The following is an 18017-nucleotide window of genomic DNA, read 5'->3' as shown; positions in this document are numbered from 1 at the left end:
CTATTCAATCTAATGAAACAGATCATTACAATTTTAACGTATTAATAATTAGTTTTTAAAATTTACATGATGATTTTCATAACATGTTTTGTATAGACTTTTAAAATATTTAAATTCTATTTGTTCTCCGTGATTATTATTATCTACATTTTTAACGCATCGTGCTTTTAGTGACACCACTGCCACTAAAATCGCTTGCACCCACACGCCCACTGCCATTGCCACCACCTCCATTGTTTAAATTGGGATGATTTATAAGTATTCATCATCACATTTACTAGATAATGTTATTTGGATGTTTAGGCCGTTCCCATCCATTCATCGTGAGCTCTTCCATAGCTCTTCGAGATCTCATCATGGTTGGCTGCAAACTCGTGGAGGTCTCAATCATCACGTGCCATCAACCGGACGATGAGTGTGGACGAGAAAAGATAAGAGAATGGTGGGGTTGGGTAAGAATTTTGGGTGTTTGTTGGAGAGAGAGAAAAATGGAGGAAGATGTGAGAAAGAGGTGTGATTGGTAGTAAGTGAGGAAGAGGTGTTTTAAGAAAGAAAAAAACTAATGTGGTGAGGATTAGGCTTGGATTGGAAAAGGTCTTAAAGACATGAATGTGACATAGTATTGATTCAAAATCCAAATCCGGATTTGGTCGGATGGTTATCCAATACCAATATTTCTATGAATATTTCTCTAGTTATGGTCACATAAATGTGAATTCAAAGATGAAACGGAGATATATCTATCGGTGTTTCGAATGACAATTCTAAAAATGAGGACACGGAGATATATTTATCGGTGTTTCTAATGGAAATTCTAAAAATAAGGATCAATAACGCAATCCACGAGCCAAATCAAATATGTAGCCCTGTAGTTATCATCTCAAGCAGTCCAAACACTCTAGTTAAAACTTGAAAATGTGGGTGAGAATGGGATGGGGATAAATAAAGAGAGGTGATACGTCTACCACAAAATTTGATGTATTTACCACCAATATGTATTACTGATTTGTACAATCAGTTATAAAACTTGTACATTGTGGTAGATGAATAAAAACAATGGTACATTTATCACTTTCCATAAATAAATGTTAACATTGTTTAAGGGTGATTTGAAATTCACGAAAAGGTTCATAAATTTAGTCATGTGATTTCGATGAGAAAAACGAGCTGACAACGGAAGCTAGACATGCAAAAAATCTGGTGGAAATCAAAGGAAACACCAACTTGGAGTTGGATTCATACCTTTTTAAAGCTTTATAGGAGTTCGTAACGGCACATATGACATCTCTAATTTTCCCCAAAAGTAACAGAAAGTTGGGAACTAATTTTCCCCAAAAGTAAACACGGTAAATGGGTTGAAATCAGATACTTGCCAAACTGTACATGAATTTATTTATTTTAATCAAACTAAACACACATATATATGGTTGAAAATTATGGATAAAAAAAAAAAAACTAACTGGGTTGGATCAATGGTTGAAGCTCATGCCTCTGGAAACAGAGGTCATGGGTTCGATCCTCATGCCCAGCAAGGCTGGAGGTCCTTTTCTACTTGGGGTAAGACTGTCTACATATCAACCTCCCCCATACACTGTCGAAGATGGTATTGAGACCCAAAACCTGTGAAAGACGGCACTAGGAGTTACTTACTTACTAAAATTATGGATAAAAAAATTATCAGGTCGACCTACTCCTCATAATATTACCTGTTTAATTTTGACCAGTTAGTCGAAGAATGACTATCCTCATTTATGCCTTTTTGAATATGAATGCACGATGATGCTCAAGGAATAAGGGAAAAGTGTTCAGGGTAATTCAGCTAACCGCTATGGACTCTGGGACTCCAGATAGGAAATTTGCCTTTTGAGACAATATTAACATGCTTATGTCACAATGATGGAAGAGTAGCCAACTGATAAGAATTCCTTTGACCCAGGCACCACAAGTTGTAATGCAACAGATATCTCGTATCCTATAAATATTTAGTAATGTCATATATATCAGCGAGCACATCACTTAGAATATGTTAACAAGAAATTGTTACCCGAAAGCGACTATTCTATAGGATCGGTTCGTGAGCATAAATTGAACCACAATCTGCAGTTTCACAGCCACTAGTCACTACATACAAAATTGGCCATGCTTTCTCTATACTCTTCTATCTTCTCACCGAGGTGTCATCCTAATTAGTAATTAACACACAAAAAAACTCCAGCAACACTGCCACCGCCACCACCATCTAACACTAAACCACTTGCAGGGTCTTGCTAATTATGAACGTTTACGTTATATCCTGTTAAGGCTTGCAGATGGGGCGGTATTGTTGGTCTGGGTGTGCTCAAAACAAGTGGTCTAGTAGCTTGGAGCGGTTGAGTTGGATGGATTATAAACTGATTATGAGCATCTGAATAAGCTTGACCAGACAAGCTTCCACGCATTCGTCCAGTTGGTTGCCAGCATGGATCGGATGGGTCATTAGCTAACACCTCTAACACCATTTGAGCTTGGCCTGGAACATGGTGCCATGGAATATGAGATGCACAGAACACCAATTTTCCACATTAGTTATGATTAGAGGTGGATATTTAGACTCTTTACGCATAAATGGGTATGCTTATACGTTGCGGGTAAAACTCCAATATTTAGCTTAAATTGAAACAGATTGAACCGGCTGAAAGTCAGGGTGTTTAAAATTTAGATACCTTTTAAATCCTTTCTTTTGAAACAAGATCACCTTGGCAATATAACTTTTGTAATCATATTTACCACATCAAATTTTTACAGTTCAATAAATAAAAGAGTATAACAGGAGATTTACTTTTGCCCAACCCGCCATAAACCCTTTCCACGACGTACCTCTTTGTTGTTCTGATGATGACACAGGTACAAATGATCCCGAGGTCTGGAGGGGAGATGGAATAGGTGGTTCCCAGCTCTCGACTCCAAAAGCTTGTTGAGCAGCAGAATCAATATTGTGCTGGGCACCTTTGTAACTTGTGAGACCATTTGTGGGGCTTACTAATCCTTCCTGAACTCCATAAAACTTAGCAGGTGGTTGCACCAAATTTGATATCTGGTTTAAGTACTGCTGTTGGTGAGAGTTTAAGTGATCCAATGGATGAGGCGATTTATTCCGGTAGGCAGTCAACTTTGGGGCTGGACTTGGATGGGCAATAGAATGCTGAAAAGGTTGACTTGAAACGTGTGAGTGATCTTGATGCACCCAGTTCTACATGGGAGATGGGAGTTAAAATAAAAATTATAAAGCATAAGAGTTGCTTTAAGAGGAGAAATTGATTTATCTTGGATTTCATCAAATACTTTTATTTTGGTCTTGAAGAGAATATTAAAAAAATGAGTGTAACTGTGTAACAATAATCTTGGAACAGTGCAAGTCCAGGAAGAAGATCCTAGAGGTGACAACTACCAATAACCAATCACTTATGGGTTAATCCGGTATATAACTTTTGTTTAGCAAGTAATTAGGGCAGAATATTCAGAAAATAGCTTAAAAGAAACATGTAAAATGGGTTCAGTTGGTTGCAAGTTGTCAAAATAGTAGTTTTAAGGCATTAAACATCCTACAAAAAGATGAATAAATATTAACACAGTATACTTTTTGTAACTATATTTGATAAACTAGCTGTATGAAATTCGCAACTTTTGAACAAGAAGTGTATGGTCAACCCAAACCCATGTCAAACTGTGCAAAATTTGGAAAAAATACCCCTTTCTAGTCGTTTTCCAATCAGCACAAGTTGAACTTGCTAGCTCCAATTTGAACAGCTATAAGTACAAATTAAAAAACCATGAAGATGATAATCGATTATTTGTACCTGTGGGCACATTCTCTGGGAAGATGAAGCTGATATTTTACTCTTTTTTTTATGTGCATCCATTTGAGATGGAGTAAATTGTTGTTGTGAATAACCACTAACCACTTCTGTGAAGGTCACAGCTGGAAGTGCTTGAACAGCAACTGGAATTCTTGTCATGTGGCTGACCGGCTTTGGGTACCTCCCACCATATCCATTACTCAAATTGTTTGAGTTATGCAGTTGTGACTGTACATCAGTGGAAGAAAAAACCTGACTTTGGCCCTGAGAAATAGCATTAGAAACAGTATTCGTAACAGGTGCCATCCCAGTGACATTTGGTTTGGTATCCGATGTCCCTGTTGCATGTATTGGTAACTGCATGTTGTTAGAAGCAGAAATTTGACTTTGATCCTGCGGAATAGTATATAGAGGCACTGGCATAGATGTATCACGTGTTGTATTGGATGTCCCATTTGCATGGGTCGGTGATTGAATTCTCAAAAATGGATCCTCTATAAGAGGTGCAATACTTCTATGTACATTATTCATGAGAATTGCTGGAGAAGGTTTTCTGTCATTTTCTTGATGAGAATCACTGGCGTCCATATAATATTCCCTTCCTGTAATGTCCATAATATCTGCACCCACACATAGGGAAGTAGTAGATTCTTGGTGAGAAGGTGATTTATCTTGTGGTGTATCAGTATGATCATCACCGGCATAAACAGCTTCCCACGAGCCATCGACAGAGATTTTCACTTGAGAAACATTCACACTTACTTCTTCCAGAACCTATGAACGAATCATTTGCTTTATTAATAATTAACAGATGGATCACATACAGGTGGACAAAAGACAATGAGTTGGATGGTTAACAAATCAAAATGTCAAAAATAAATAAATTTTGTAGTTTTCTACTGGTTGAAATTGACAACATTGAGTTGACTTGCAATATCCTTTGTCCAAATGTGTAAATGTATATGTTTATTACTAATAGGGGCGTTAAACACATATACAGAATTTATGAATTATATACTTCAATGATATATAATAATCTAACTTTATGAATATACAAATTGAGGAGATTTTATGTGTTTACAATACAATTTGCGACTTCTAACCTGTTTGACCTGCTTGATTGGTTTCGTTTTAAGTTCATAACTTTACCCATTCCATCAGAGATGACATAACCCAGATCAGCCTACACATAACGAATGGGTCAAAATGGCCATCTGTACATACACGGGTCCTAAGATTACTTACCTTAACCATGCTCTGGTCAATTCGGATGTCAGTGAAACAGATAGATTGGCTACAATGGGGACATCGCCATGACGGTCTTCTTGAGTTTATGCCCACATAGTTGTCAAAATCAAAGCACTGCACATACATAAATAAGTTAGATTGTTAGAAGAAAGAACCAAGGTTATGACAATCCTTAAATGAACTAGAGAAAGATACAGTCTAAAAACTCACTTGAAGATGTTTGCACAAATATCCTTTGACAGGTGTCTTGATGCGTCCGAAGCTGTATATAAAAAACACGGATCCAAAGACATATATAAGTGATAATGAGGAAAAAAGTGCTAGTTCTATTGAGCTAAATTGGCAATTACTAGGTCATACCTTATAGGGCAATTTAGTGATATTGTAGATGGCCCTTCGATTATATCGTTTTCTAAAAAACAACAAAAAGGCGTATGGATAAGAGCAGCAAACAAACATATGCAATTTCATCATACGTTATAAGAGTATACCTGCATCAGATGCAGCTGCAGTTGGTGGCGTATAATCTGGAAGTGCAGAACAGCTTGCATTTGAGACCTTACTCATGAAGGCGACAACTATAATATATTTACCTAACAAAGATTTCAAACATTTTAAGATGCATTAATCAAGCATGTAAACTGTGTTAGGAAAAGGGGCAATGTGTTAGATAAATACCTTTAAACAAGCCCAAGACTTGAAACAAGTTGGTTCCATACTTAACCATATGTGTTACAAGTGTTGGAATCTGTGGTCCTGGATCCTGATAGAGATATATTAGAAATAGAAACATGTCAGAAAATCCACAAAATCAAAATGGGGCACAAGGACTGCATACATATATAGCAACTGGTCAAATGAGTCAAACAGGTTGAAGGTCGTCCAAAGTGCATTTATGATGCACAAATCTTCCTAAGCCATTTAATTTAAAAAGATAAATTGTTACTGAAATTTATACTCCTAGTACTCATAATTGATCCAGCTTTATTATACAATAAATTCAAAAAATTAAACATAAAGTGTGTTTGGTCAGCCAAACCCAATTTCAACCCGTATAAAAAAATTATCAATTTCACCATGTTACCCCTTTCCCGACTCGCCCAATTTACAACCTCTAGTACCCTAATCAACTGAAGTATACAAACCTTATAACCACAAGCCGTATCCACTGGTTTTCCGTTCAACAAAAAGCTGGCAATTGGACAAAACAATTATTGGTCAGACCACCATTAATGCATGTGTGCTTGATGACATAAGGGTGTTAGTATAGATATATACTTGGCATGCTGGGGACTTATAATGCATGAGGATGTCTCTGTATTATCCGCTTGAGCAACAAATAGATACTGCAGCGAAGTCAAAAGAACAGAAAGAAAAAGTACAGAAGAAAACTAAGCGCAAAAGAATAACATGTGCATCGTTGATGAAACAAAAGGACGGCTACTGTCAGTGACTGAGCCAGCCAATGGTCATTATAATCTTCACTCAACATCAAAAAAAACTTGACACAAATATAACTGAGCAATATATCACATGATCATAACTTCTTTTGTGCATAGCATCAAACAGATCGTCATTGCTAAGTAAAGAAAAAGCATCTACTTTATCATTGACTAACACCACTATTAAGAAATTCATATATAAAAGTAAATACAACAAAAAAAAATTAAATTGAAGAAAAGAATGTCCCGACCTTTTTTTCATTACTTTGAAAAAATTCTTTAAGTTTTTTATTTGGACAACAATTAACATTGTAGAAGGGTAACTTAGTGAAAATAATGAATGGTGACAGGTGACCCCGCTGAGATCAAGTTTGTTCCGTCCCAGTTATGGTGATGCTATGCAGCAGTAAATTACCGCTACCAAGTGGTGACTAAACATGATTATTAAGACAATATCTTTTCAGAACGTAATAGAGATGACTCAACTATCATAAAAAAAATTGAGGTACTTCCCTCATTAAAATAAAATAAAAAATTGTCATATATCAAGTTTTATTATACATGTATCAGCAAATAAGCAGTAAACAAAAGCATCCAGATAAGAATTCTTACTATTTCATCCTCAGAAAATTTCACATTCTTTTTAACATGGAAATCTTTCACATACGCACCACATCCAGGCTACAATATAAGACATAATGATAATCAATACATATATCTACAAGATAAAATCATTGCAAGTGAAATAGAACAACAGTACCATAGTGTTAACAAACGTAAGTATTTCACCCATCTTCATTCTGGGATAGAACCTGAATGGATAGGATAGAAGTCGAATTAAACAACATACTATACACCCAATATTCAGAATATAAACAAATAAGAAAACACCCAGTAGTATATCATAAATACCTTGACATAACTGCTGCGATGCTGTGAAGAATGTTGCTCTCATCTGAGTTCATATCTCTAACGCTGCAGAAAGTGGTAGCTATCTACAATCACAGTAGAGTACACTTTATCACAGAATGCGCCACAAAAAATGGAAAAAAAAAAACATAAAATCAATGAAGATAAAAACCATTTTCGAACCTCATTCCTAAGAATATAAAGTTCTTCATTATCCCTCTCACTAAACCATCCATTTTTACATGCACCCTGTTGAAAACAAGATATAGTAACTCCAGGATATGAAAAGGACATCACCAATAAGATACAAACATTAATCTGAAAATTCAAGCTGAGTTATAAAGTCCAGGAATGATAATATGTAAATTAAATCACATGAATGTCTTTCATTGGCTCATGCACACCCTTTGCTGCCTGAAATAACTTATGAAAGGAATAGAGAAAAAGAGCACCTTTAGAGAGCTCATCAACACCATGATAGCTGCACGTGATTTTGTATCATCGGTCCATTGACATACCTAAGCCATTAATGTTGTCAGTAATTTGTGTTTTAAGGGATAAAATAGTAGCAAGATCGTAGTATAAGTCATCAGCAATACGGCTTTCCTATAGTATACGAAGGGAAAACTAATCCAACTACATAAATCATGTAAATTTGATACAAAAATCTACAAAAGGCATAACATGAAAGTATTATCACTAATCTTGAAGTACAAAATGGAGTCAGCCAAACTCGCATTACATGTCTCATCGATTTGTTGCTATAAGATCAGGGGCTAACTCCAATATACAACCAGATTAAGTAAAAGAGAACAATGTTTGTTAAGCTTAAGCATTTTCAAAAAGAAAACAACGGTTATCATGCAAGACAAAATTCACTTAAAAAGTATCGCTGGCACCTTCAAAATGGGCACCTTATCTAAATAGCTTTTAACATTCAATTATTGTAAGTGTTTGGAGCTTACACGCATACGTAAATGAACATTCGTTAAAAATATATAGACCTTCTTGAATATTATCTTTTCACTGAGGGATAGAACACATGAGAGAGATCCATTACCTGCTTCAACAAAACGGGTAAATCTGAAGCTCTGTCGGGAATTTCATTGTTACTGACAGCATAGTCAATACTTCTGTTATAGTCAATGTAAATCTAGTTAGTTATAACAACTACTCACTAAATCAGCGATTAGAATACAACAATGTGATGGAACACATAGATCACTAAGAAGATCAATGCCCACTTTTAATGACATAAGTATAGGACAGACGACATTGATGAAAAACCATAATAAAAATACACCACAAACCCAATGGCCCAATATTCATATGATAAAATATCAAGTGTAGAAGTGTCGGAAAAAAAACCAATGGACATTGATAAATGGTAAAGTGAATCAAAAATGTTGATGCTAAACTAGTTTAAACTGAGACTCAAAAGCATAGTTGTGTATCAAATAGACAAATACCCAAGTCTTTAACTTCTATAACAACATTAACAGATCTTTAAGAATAAGTATCATATGCACGAAAAATGATTTTTTACGAGAAAAAAAAATGTGTGAGGAAGTCCTGGCCGGTATATATCACGGGTTCAAGTATCCAAAGTTACACATACTTACATCTGACAACACTACAACAGTTCATGGGATATGCAATTATTACATATACAATACAAATGCGTGGCAATATGCATATGTTGGTCCTGCTATAGGAACACCCCAATTCGGCATAAACACCCAAACACCCATCATACGGGGAGTATACATTGATACTTCCCGTATGATACTTTGACTTTTCTGGTCAAAGCATTAATACTGGCGTATAATGGAATACTTGCCAAGAAGTAGGTGTTTTTGCCGAATTCGTGGCTGGGTGTAGACGGACCCTATGCATGTAAAACGATACACACATGTGAAATCAAGGCGCAAATTAAGTACTAACCAACACAGTATTATTATCTCGAGTTTAAGTATAGAAAAACAACCAAAATTTACAGTTATCCAAATATATAACAAATGAATTACTGCCTGCTCGCTATACTTTCAAATTTGGTTCCACAGATGACCATTAGGGGCATACCCATAAAACAATAAAGTTGAACTAGGTCGCAATTAAATATATAAAACATTAATTTATATACAAATCATCATACTTTCAAATTTTGTTCCAAAATAAATCAGTATAACCTCAAATAAGTCACCAGCCACATACGCATTACGTTGACCAATGATATATTTTTTTTCTTTCGAACATTCAGCCGGTATACGACATCTTGAAACCAGTCTGACCGTATACCGTATAATGGTGAAGTCTTACACGTACCAGATATTGACTATGAGCCGTTACAAGTATTCATAGAGAAAACCCAAGATTTGTCATTCCAAAGGATTGAACTCAAGACCCGGGTAAAACCGGAAGTACGTCCAACCAACTAGGCTAGACATCATTGGCTACCAATAATATGTTACCTTTACTTTTTGTAAACATTTTGAACGATTGAAACTTGAAAGTGAATATGTACAATTATTTTGCGACTAAGGTGGACAATTATTATAAGACGAACGATAATTGTAACGTGGACATTTATTACAGGACAGATAATATATATGATATAAATATATATATATATATATATTTTTTGAAAGGAAAATGTGAAAAAAGAACCTAGAAAGAGAGAGGCAGAGATTGCAGAAGTCATTCTTGTTATTACTATGAATTCTTAAGTTACGAACATGAGCAAATATCCGACCAATGGCAACGGAAATGCTGATGGAGTTGCCGTTCGGCGGTTGTACGGTTCCCATGTCCGTCCGTCCGGCCACCACTATTAATCGGATAAATTTGTATAAGCTGAAATGAAGTTTTTAGTACTACAAAAGATAGATGAGAGAATGATATAAAAAAGGGTATAAATGTAATATTGCTTGGAGGTAATGGTGGTGGTGGTGGGGGCCATTCTGATATGGTGAACACGCGCTGCTTTTTGCAGTTTGCACGAATATAGGACCTGTACAACTCCGTCGTGTCCAAAACTCCAAATCCTTTTTGGGAAAGTATTTCAAAATATGTTTTTGTCTGATCCTAATACTCTTTTGGCGGGTCACTTTTACATTTGTTAACTGTTTACACTAAAAACGAATGTTTGATTAATTGAGATGAAAAGTTTTTAGACTAACAAAAAAATTGATAAACATATATTTATGGAAAATAATTAATGTTTCTAACTAAATAGTCTAAAATTTTTTCAAACAATGAGATGATAACATGTGGTAAAATCAAGGGTAAAATTAAGAAAAAGAATTAGTGGATACCATATTTCACTTTTTTATAGTTTTGAAAGAATTTATCATTTTTCTTATATATATTCTTTCTGGTTTGTTAATATAATGATTATTTGTATGTAATTAGTGATAGTTTGTTCATTAACATTTTGTTCTTATATTCATGCATTTGTATTCATTTGATAATATTACAATCAAAATTTAATTTTAGCTTATTATCAATTTGAGAAAATTGAATATTTTATAATGTTTAATTGACATTATAAAGCTTTTAGTTATATTAATGACTGCTTCATTCGTGTTCGTTTACGTTCGTTTGTGCTTATCTGTGGACGAAAAGCAAACTAACATAAACATAATTTCATGTTTAGTTATTTGTTCATTAGTTTGTTACGTTAAATGAAAGAACATGAAGAAGTTACGTCTTTTTAAATGTATCAACAATCGAGCTTTTATCAGATATATTTGAGCTTTTATATGATATTTTGAAACTTTGTAAGGAGGGTGGGAGTGGTTACCACTTCCCCAACCTTCCCCAGATTTTCACATCATCATCTTTCAATAAAAACCTTCCACCTCAGACTTCCCTAATTCACCCCAAAATGGGTGGCGCTACTCACCCCAACCCCAATTTTCACATCATCTTTTTATTTCCATTTATTTTTATTCTATAATTTTAAAACATAAAAAAACATTTATTAATAATTAAAAAAGTACATAATTAATACTTGGAAAAATAAGTTTAACAATTATTCAAATGAAATATTAAAACAACGAAACTAAAAAGGCATTGCCATCCATAGATAGTTCAGTAAATGATTTTTTTTATAAAAATGAAGTGTTTATTTTTTATAAAAGTGATAGGTTTTGAAGTTGAAGTGTTGTGTGTTTAAAAAAAAGTGTTTGTATATATATGAAAGAGATGGGTGAGATTTTTGAAAAAAAAAATTAAACTTTTAAAAAGAGATGGCTAGGTTGGGAACGGTCAAAAGGCCATGTGGCCACCTTTAGTACATTGTTTTTCCTGCAATTGGGTCTCATATTGGTTTCTCTCTCTTCGGTGAACCAACCCCAAATTCTGTCCACTTTTCCCCACCCCAACCCGCTGGTGGCGGTGTTCCCGCGCGGGGTGAGTCGGCCCCAATCACTTCCCCGCATCCACTCCTACCACTCTAAGGATATCAAGTTCCTTAACGACTAAACCACCTTGATGGTGGTCAAGTAAATAGGTTTGAACAATCAGTATTCATTGTTCAATATCACAAGGATGATGATATTTGGAAATAGAAACAGTGGGTGACTTTTTAGCCATAACTTGTGTGTCGCTAACACATCGACCATACGATTATGAATTATGTGTGAATGTAAGTATTAATTTGTCTTTTAAAATAAAAGGTTATCCCTCATTCTAGACTTAAGAACCCATTATATACATAAGCTCAATATCCTCCGAGTATGAAATTAAGTTTGACTTGTGACATGGTATCAAGATTCAAGATGCTTTTCATCACAACCTTACGGATGGCATTTCATCCGAACCTTTCAGTAGATTGGCAAACTATCTTGTTACTTTGGCCTCGGTACAACAACATGCAATACCCGATCTTATGGATTACACAACAAACCAAGCAGAGGCCAAAACCATATTGATTATCTTACCTTAAGGTTCGGGTAAAGGGATTTTACCCAGGTTAGATTTCTTACCTAAAGGTTTTAATATACAATTATGCATATTCATTCGCAACAACCATGTCATGGACTCCAAATCTCCAGTCATCTTGCTCAGCTCATACATCAAACTAACTTATTTACCAAGTGTCTGGTGATTCCCTTGCCTTTAATGCGTTGAAAGAGTCGCAACATCTGCTACCATACTAACAATATGACTTACACAACCTTCATAACCACCTCGTGGAATCCTTCAATGGTCCCTAGATGGAACACGTGTAATGGCCTTTTAAAACCAGGAACCGCATAATATTATTGTCACATAAAAACTTAAAAATAACCACTATTAAGGGGCATTTCTGGTGCCTATGGAGGGGACCAATTTAGAACCAAACTTTGACCACTTTAAAAAGAGGGGTCAGCTTGGCATTAACCCAAGATACCTCAAAAAGTAAAAACATATAGGAATGCTAGGAACAAAATCTTTCACATTGAAAAGGCACCAATGAAAAACAAGGGGGTCCTTCAACAATTGTTCAAGAATTAGATATAACTTATCATTTTACATTAATAAAAACCTTGGGATGCAGATGCATATGACTCCAGCTTCAGTGATAGTACCGTGCAGTACTTGATCTTTAAGACTTACGGCAGTTTCTGTGAAAAACAATCATCTTTTTCCACCCTGAAACAGAAACGTGGACAAGTATGAAATCAGTTTCCGACAGAATAGAAATCATTATACAGATTAAAACAACATATATTCTATATAATGTAAGCATGCATACACGTATTTCACATTTTATGCATTTGGAATCCTACAGAATCCCTAGCCTGAAAAGGTGACCTGGATACCAATACGCCATTATAAGAATCAACTATGATAGTTTTTTCATCTTTCCTTTTCTTGTATGGCTTTGATTTATATGAGGGGCAGAGGGGGTAGTCTTCCTTCACTGTATTTGTACTACTACTAAATTCATGAACTATAAAAATACAAAAAAAAAAAAAAAATTTGTAGAAAAAAGTACCAGCAAAGACATACAGCTTAACAACGAGGATACAAAGTTAAAAAATCTTATCCCTGTGATTACTGTCATGTAAACTTTAATCCTTAATGATTTTATCTCATGCTCAAAACCTGAAGGTATTAGGCCCGCAGTCCGCAGAAGTTGGGTTATGCAGTCTAGTAGTCAAAGGTTAACCAAAAAAAACTTAGTCTGCATATTTACATAGATTCAATTTCAAGAATCTTGGGATTCTATAGCTAGACAAAGTTAACATTTCTTATCCCTGTGATTACTGTTATGTAAACTTTGATCCTTCATGATGAAGGTATTAGGCCCGCAGAAGTTGGGTCAGTCTAGTAGTCAAAGGTCAACCAAAAAAAACTTAGTATGCATATTTACATAGATTCCGTTTCAAGAATCTTGGGATTCTATAGCTAGACAATGTCATAATGACCAGCTATAGCGAATGTTCCACAATATAGTCACAAAAGCAAATGTTAACAAAGTGGAATTATAATAGTGATAAAATACCTAAAAATCAACATAGATTGATGTACTGACACCAAAGAGATCATGTTTATTTAGAACAAAAGAACCCCAGTTACCTTGTGTGGTGGAGTTCCTGGTCTCAACATACTGTTGCCAAAGTCAAACTTCCCTTTCTTTTCTGAAGCTTTGAGAATTTGAAAAGAACAGGTCAATGTATCATCCACGCTCATCATTGCACCAGCATTGTCAAACTCACCGCAGTAGTTTGGGGCTGAGAATATGGTTACCAGCTGCCGGTTCGCAAAAAACTCATACCCATCTTCCACAACCTTAAAAGCATAACAAAGATGAGTAAGCTACAAATTTCATAGAGCGATAAAACTGGAGGTGGCAAATGTGTGGGTTGTGCAACCAATTGAAAATGTCATTCTTTGTACGGGTCAAAATGAGCCAGGAAAGGTGATCCATGCACTCTTCTGTCCATTCTCTAAAATGGTTTGTAACTATTAATCTTGTTTGTTAACAATTTTATTACCATGATAAATCTAAATTGTTCGATAATAGAATTTGTAGGTTGGATGCATTCAAAATTATAAGTTGGCAATTGTTGGCCTGTCACTTTCTCTTTTTCTTTTTTAATACAAATTTGTTTCATTAATTAAAAAAAACACATATTATAAACAATATCCATGGTGGACATTCCCACCATTTACAGCCAAAACAAACCATGTTAGCCTGTCACTTGCATTTACGGATTTCTTTTGAGATACACACAACTCAAATTACTCATTCATAAGTAAATGGGTCAAAACAGCCACTTATAATAACAAGAAACAGAATAATTTATATGACAACGGATTGAAAAAGAAAATGATCCTGTACCTGGTGAGCTCTGCAAATAAGATCAAGATCATGCTTCTCAAGAAATTCCGCAACCTTGTCAGCCCCAAATGTATATGACACGCCTCTGTCATTCTCACCCCACCCTTCCAGATCTCTATCAGGATCAGCCCATAACAAATCACAAAGAAGTCCCTGATCTGGCACATCAACAGGACGGGCTATATTTCGAATCTGGTCCAGGTTTTTTAAGTCAGGAGACAGTCCTCCATGCATACAAAGTATCTTCTCATCAATAAGAGCAGAGACAGGCAAGCAGTTGAAGCACTCAGTAAATGTCTTCCAAAGACGGACATTGAACCTTCTTTTGCATTCATCATAGAAGCCATATATGCGATTGATGGAAGCACACTCATGGTTTCCCCTGAGAAGAAAGAAGTTTTCCTTGTATTTTATCTTGTAAGCGAGGAGAAGGCATATTGTTTCTATGCTCTGTTTACCACGATCAACATAATCTCCCAAAAATAAGTAATTTGACTCTGGAGGGTACCCACCGTACTCAAACAACCGTAACAGGTCAGAATACTGTCCATGGATGTCACCTAAAAAGTAATATTCATGAGACCATCCCGATAGAATAGCAACTATGAATTCTTTGCACTACAAAGAATAAAATCAAGTTGGAAGGAAAAACACCAACAGTTTTCACAATGATCATTACACTGGTGGAAAACACCAAAATGATGCATAACAATCAGCAGCATAAAGATAATAAGCGGGGAAAGGGGTACAATAAACCATACTTGTGCAAAAAGTCTGAGTAATTGTTGATGAATATTTACTGGTAGATCATGATGTGCCTAACATACAGTAAGAAAACATTGGGAAACGGAGAAGATGGGAGTAGAGACAAATGCATGATATATACTTGTTTGACCTAGTAATACCCTTATACAAAGCTAACTACAGAAAGAAAAAGAGCATTCCACAACTAACCTGAAAACCGGATGATGAAAAATTATATAATAACATTACATTTAAACTAACCACGTTACTAGAAATCAACTTTCTTATCTCTGAATGCATAGGAAACCTAGCTTGATTCTTACAATAACTTGTCCATATCATTGACATTTTTGAAAATAGTTAAGAATCCCCGTGTCATTTTCGAAACATAATAAGTTTTATTCCGTGTCCAGTAACTATCTATATACCTCCAGTTTATGACACTTGAAACAATCAGCGGTTAATCATCATAAACACCTTCATGACAACCTCATAGTTCCAACATATTTTATAAGGGAATACTTAAAATTCCAAACCTCATCTAGCATAACACCTTAGGTCGTCAAGAGACGGGTTTCATTTAATAAAGGTGATGCATGGCCTCATCGGCTCTGTTCTTTCTACCCTCTCTCTCTAAATAGTAGAATGCACACAAAATGCATAACTGGAGCTTACACCTGGATAAAGGTTGAACCTTAGTCGACAGCTGCACATTGATAACAAAAATAGCGAGCATGCTGCTCCACGGTGTTGTAGTGATTTTTATATTTTAATCAGAATACAGAAAATATGCATCTACTCGCAGAAGATCAGCTTATGTGTACACTCTACAAAAATATACAACTGACAATGACCCCAAGATTTAGCTTGTAAGATAAAAAAAAAAAACCCATATCATTGTGAAAAATACTAACGTGGGTTCGCCAATGTGAAGTAATAGCATTGACCAATGCAGACTAACTGACAAAGACCGACAACATAGTTGCACTGCATCTGGTCTACACAACCCCTTCCTTTAATCTCATTTACCATCAGTCCCACAATATATACTTTCTTATACCCAAATGTCACGATAAACTTATAACCGCAGAGATAATACTGTAGCAGTAACCATCATACGAAACGACTTATAAGACTATTAGCATCAGTAAAACAAATCCGCAGCACGAAAAATAGTATTCATAAACAAATATTAGTTTTCCTTCCAAGAAAAAAATCCGATACGGATTCATATACAGGGAAAGTCGAGCCGGCCTAACTCGCATTCCAAAATGTTTCGAATTTCTACAAACATATTAGGTTCAAAACTTTCAATCATATGCACTAGAGACATAGCCAACACATTATTATTATTATTATTATTATTATTATTATTATTATTATTATTATTATTATTATTATAAGTATATAAATAACACCTATATATATATATATATAATGAAAAGTAATATATATATATATGTATGTATGTATATATATAAAAGGGAATGTAAAGAAGGAAAGAAAGAGTAGTACCACAAATCTTAATAGGAGCTTCAAGTTCAAGCAAATTAGGCTGACTGAGAAAAACGTCTTTAGCAGCAGCACACAGCTGCCGTATCTCGGTTTCCGTAATCTGCGCTTGTTTCGGTACACGTCCTCCCTTTGCATCCATTAGCTTCCTTATTATCTCATCTACTGTCGCTTCTTCCATTTCTTAACAATCCCTACCTTTTTCTTTTCAAATATGTATGTGAATTCTTTTTCAAAACCCTACCGTGTTTACTACACTTTTAATTAATTCTTTAATTTGATTGATTATTTAATTAATTAATTGATTGATTGATTAATTAAGTGTGTGCGCGCGTGTGGTGTTTAGTTGTTATATTTCTGATGATAATTAAAGGCAAAGATGATTGCATTTCAGCATTTGTTTGAGAAAATATAATAGACGGTGTGGTTATTATGATTTAGTATTGTTATTATTGTTTTGTATAGATATTTATATATTGGTTACGGCGGTCGTTTGAACGGATAGAGACTGATGGAGGGGTGGGAAGAAGGGAAAAGAAGACCTAGCTAGAATTAAAAAGTCCGTCTGCTGAGGGCAAAAAAATAAAAAGACAAAAATAAAAAAAGAAGCCCAATCTGGTTATCTTATTTTTCTTGGAAGGTATACTACACGAGACACGAGTTCTAACTATAATTTATAATCCCTTCTTCCCATTAAACTTGTCCACTTTTTAATTTTCAAAATCAAATTTTATGCATTTTGATCATAAATATTTTTATTTATGTTACATAATAGTTGATGAAAGTTATATAAATGAAACACACATTTAAAACACAATCAATTCATATAACTTTCATCAAATATTATATAAGACAAACAAAAATATTTATGGTCAAAGTTTGTAAAGTTTGACTTTAAAAATTAAAAAGTGGACAAGTTTAGTGGGAATTGGTAGTACATTTTTTGGATGATAAATAAATAAGTTTTTTTAATGATAATTTCGGCTAATTCTG

General features: G+C 34.8%; 1 protein-coding gene and 1 pseudogene across 1 annotated transcript; both read right to left on the bottom strand.

The window, feature by feature from the left end:
- Positions 1 to 1968: 1968 nt before the first annotated feature.
- On the bottom strand, positions 1969 to 10242 carry LOC122601790 (annotated as a pseudogene).
- A 2613-nt stretch (positions 10243 to 12855) lies between these two features.
- On the bottom strand, positions 12856 to 17593 carry LOC122599289 (serine/threonine-protein phosphatase PP1). Its single transcript, XM_043771779.1, has 4 exons — positions 17028 to 17593; positions 14769 to 15328; positions 14003 to 14215; positions 12856 to 13072 (listed from the first exon to the last, which is right to left on the bottom strand). Exons 1-4 carry the CDS (start codon positions 17203 to 17205, stop codon positions 13058 to 13060), a joined length of 966 nt encoding a protein of 321 aa, XP_043627714.1. The 5' UTR covers positions 17206 to 17593; the 3' UTR covers positions 12856 to 13057.
- Positions 17594 to 18017: the final 424 nt, after the last annotated feature.

This window comes from Erigeron canadensis, chromosome 5 (assembly GCF_010389155.1).
Source record: "Erigeron canadensis isolate Cc75 chromosome 5, C_canadensis_v1, whole genome shotgun sequence".
NCBI classification, from domain to species: Eukaryota; Viridiplantae; Streptophyta; class Magnoliopsida; order Asterales; family Asteraceae; genus Erigeron; species Erigeron canadensis.
Note: the sequence above shows the minus strand (reverse complement) of the source record. Positions and strands in the feature narration are given on the sequence as shown.

Bases quoted from the DNA above. Each gene is read 5' to 3' on its own strand.
- LOC122599289 (XM_043771779.1), bottom strand. From the start codon at position 17,205: ATGGAAGAAGCGACAGTAGATGAGATAATAAGGAAGCTAATGGATGCA. The intron at 15,329-17,027 runs GTACTACTCTTT...ATTACTTTTTAG, and splicing joins AGCTCCTATTAAGATTTGTG to GTGACATCCATGGACAGTAT. The intron at 14,216-14,768 runs GTACAGGATCAT...TATGCTTTTAAG, and splicing joins TTATTTGCAGAGCTCACCAG to GTTGTGGAAGATGGGTATGA.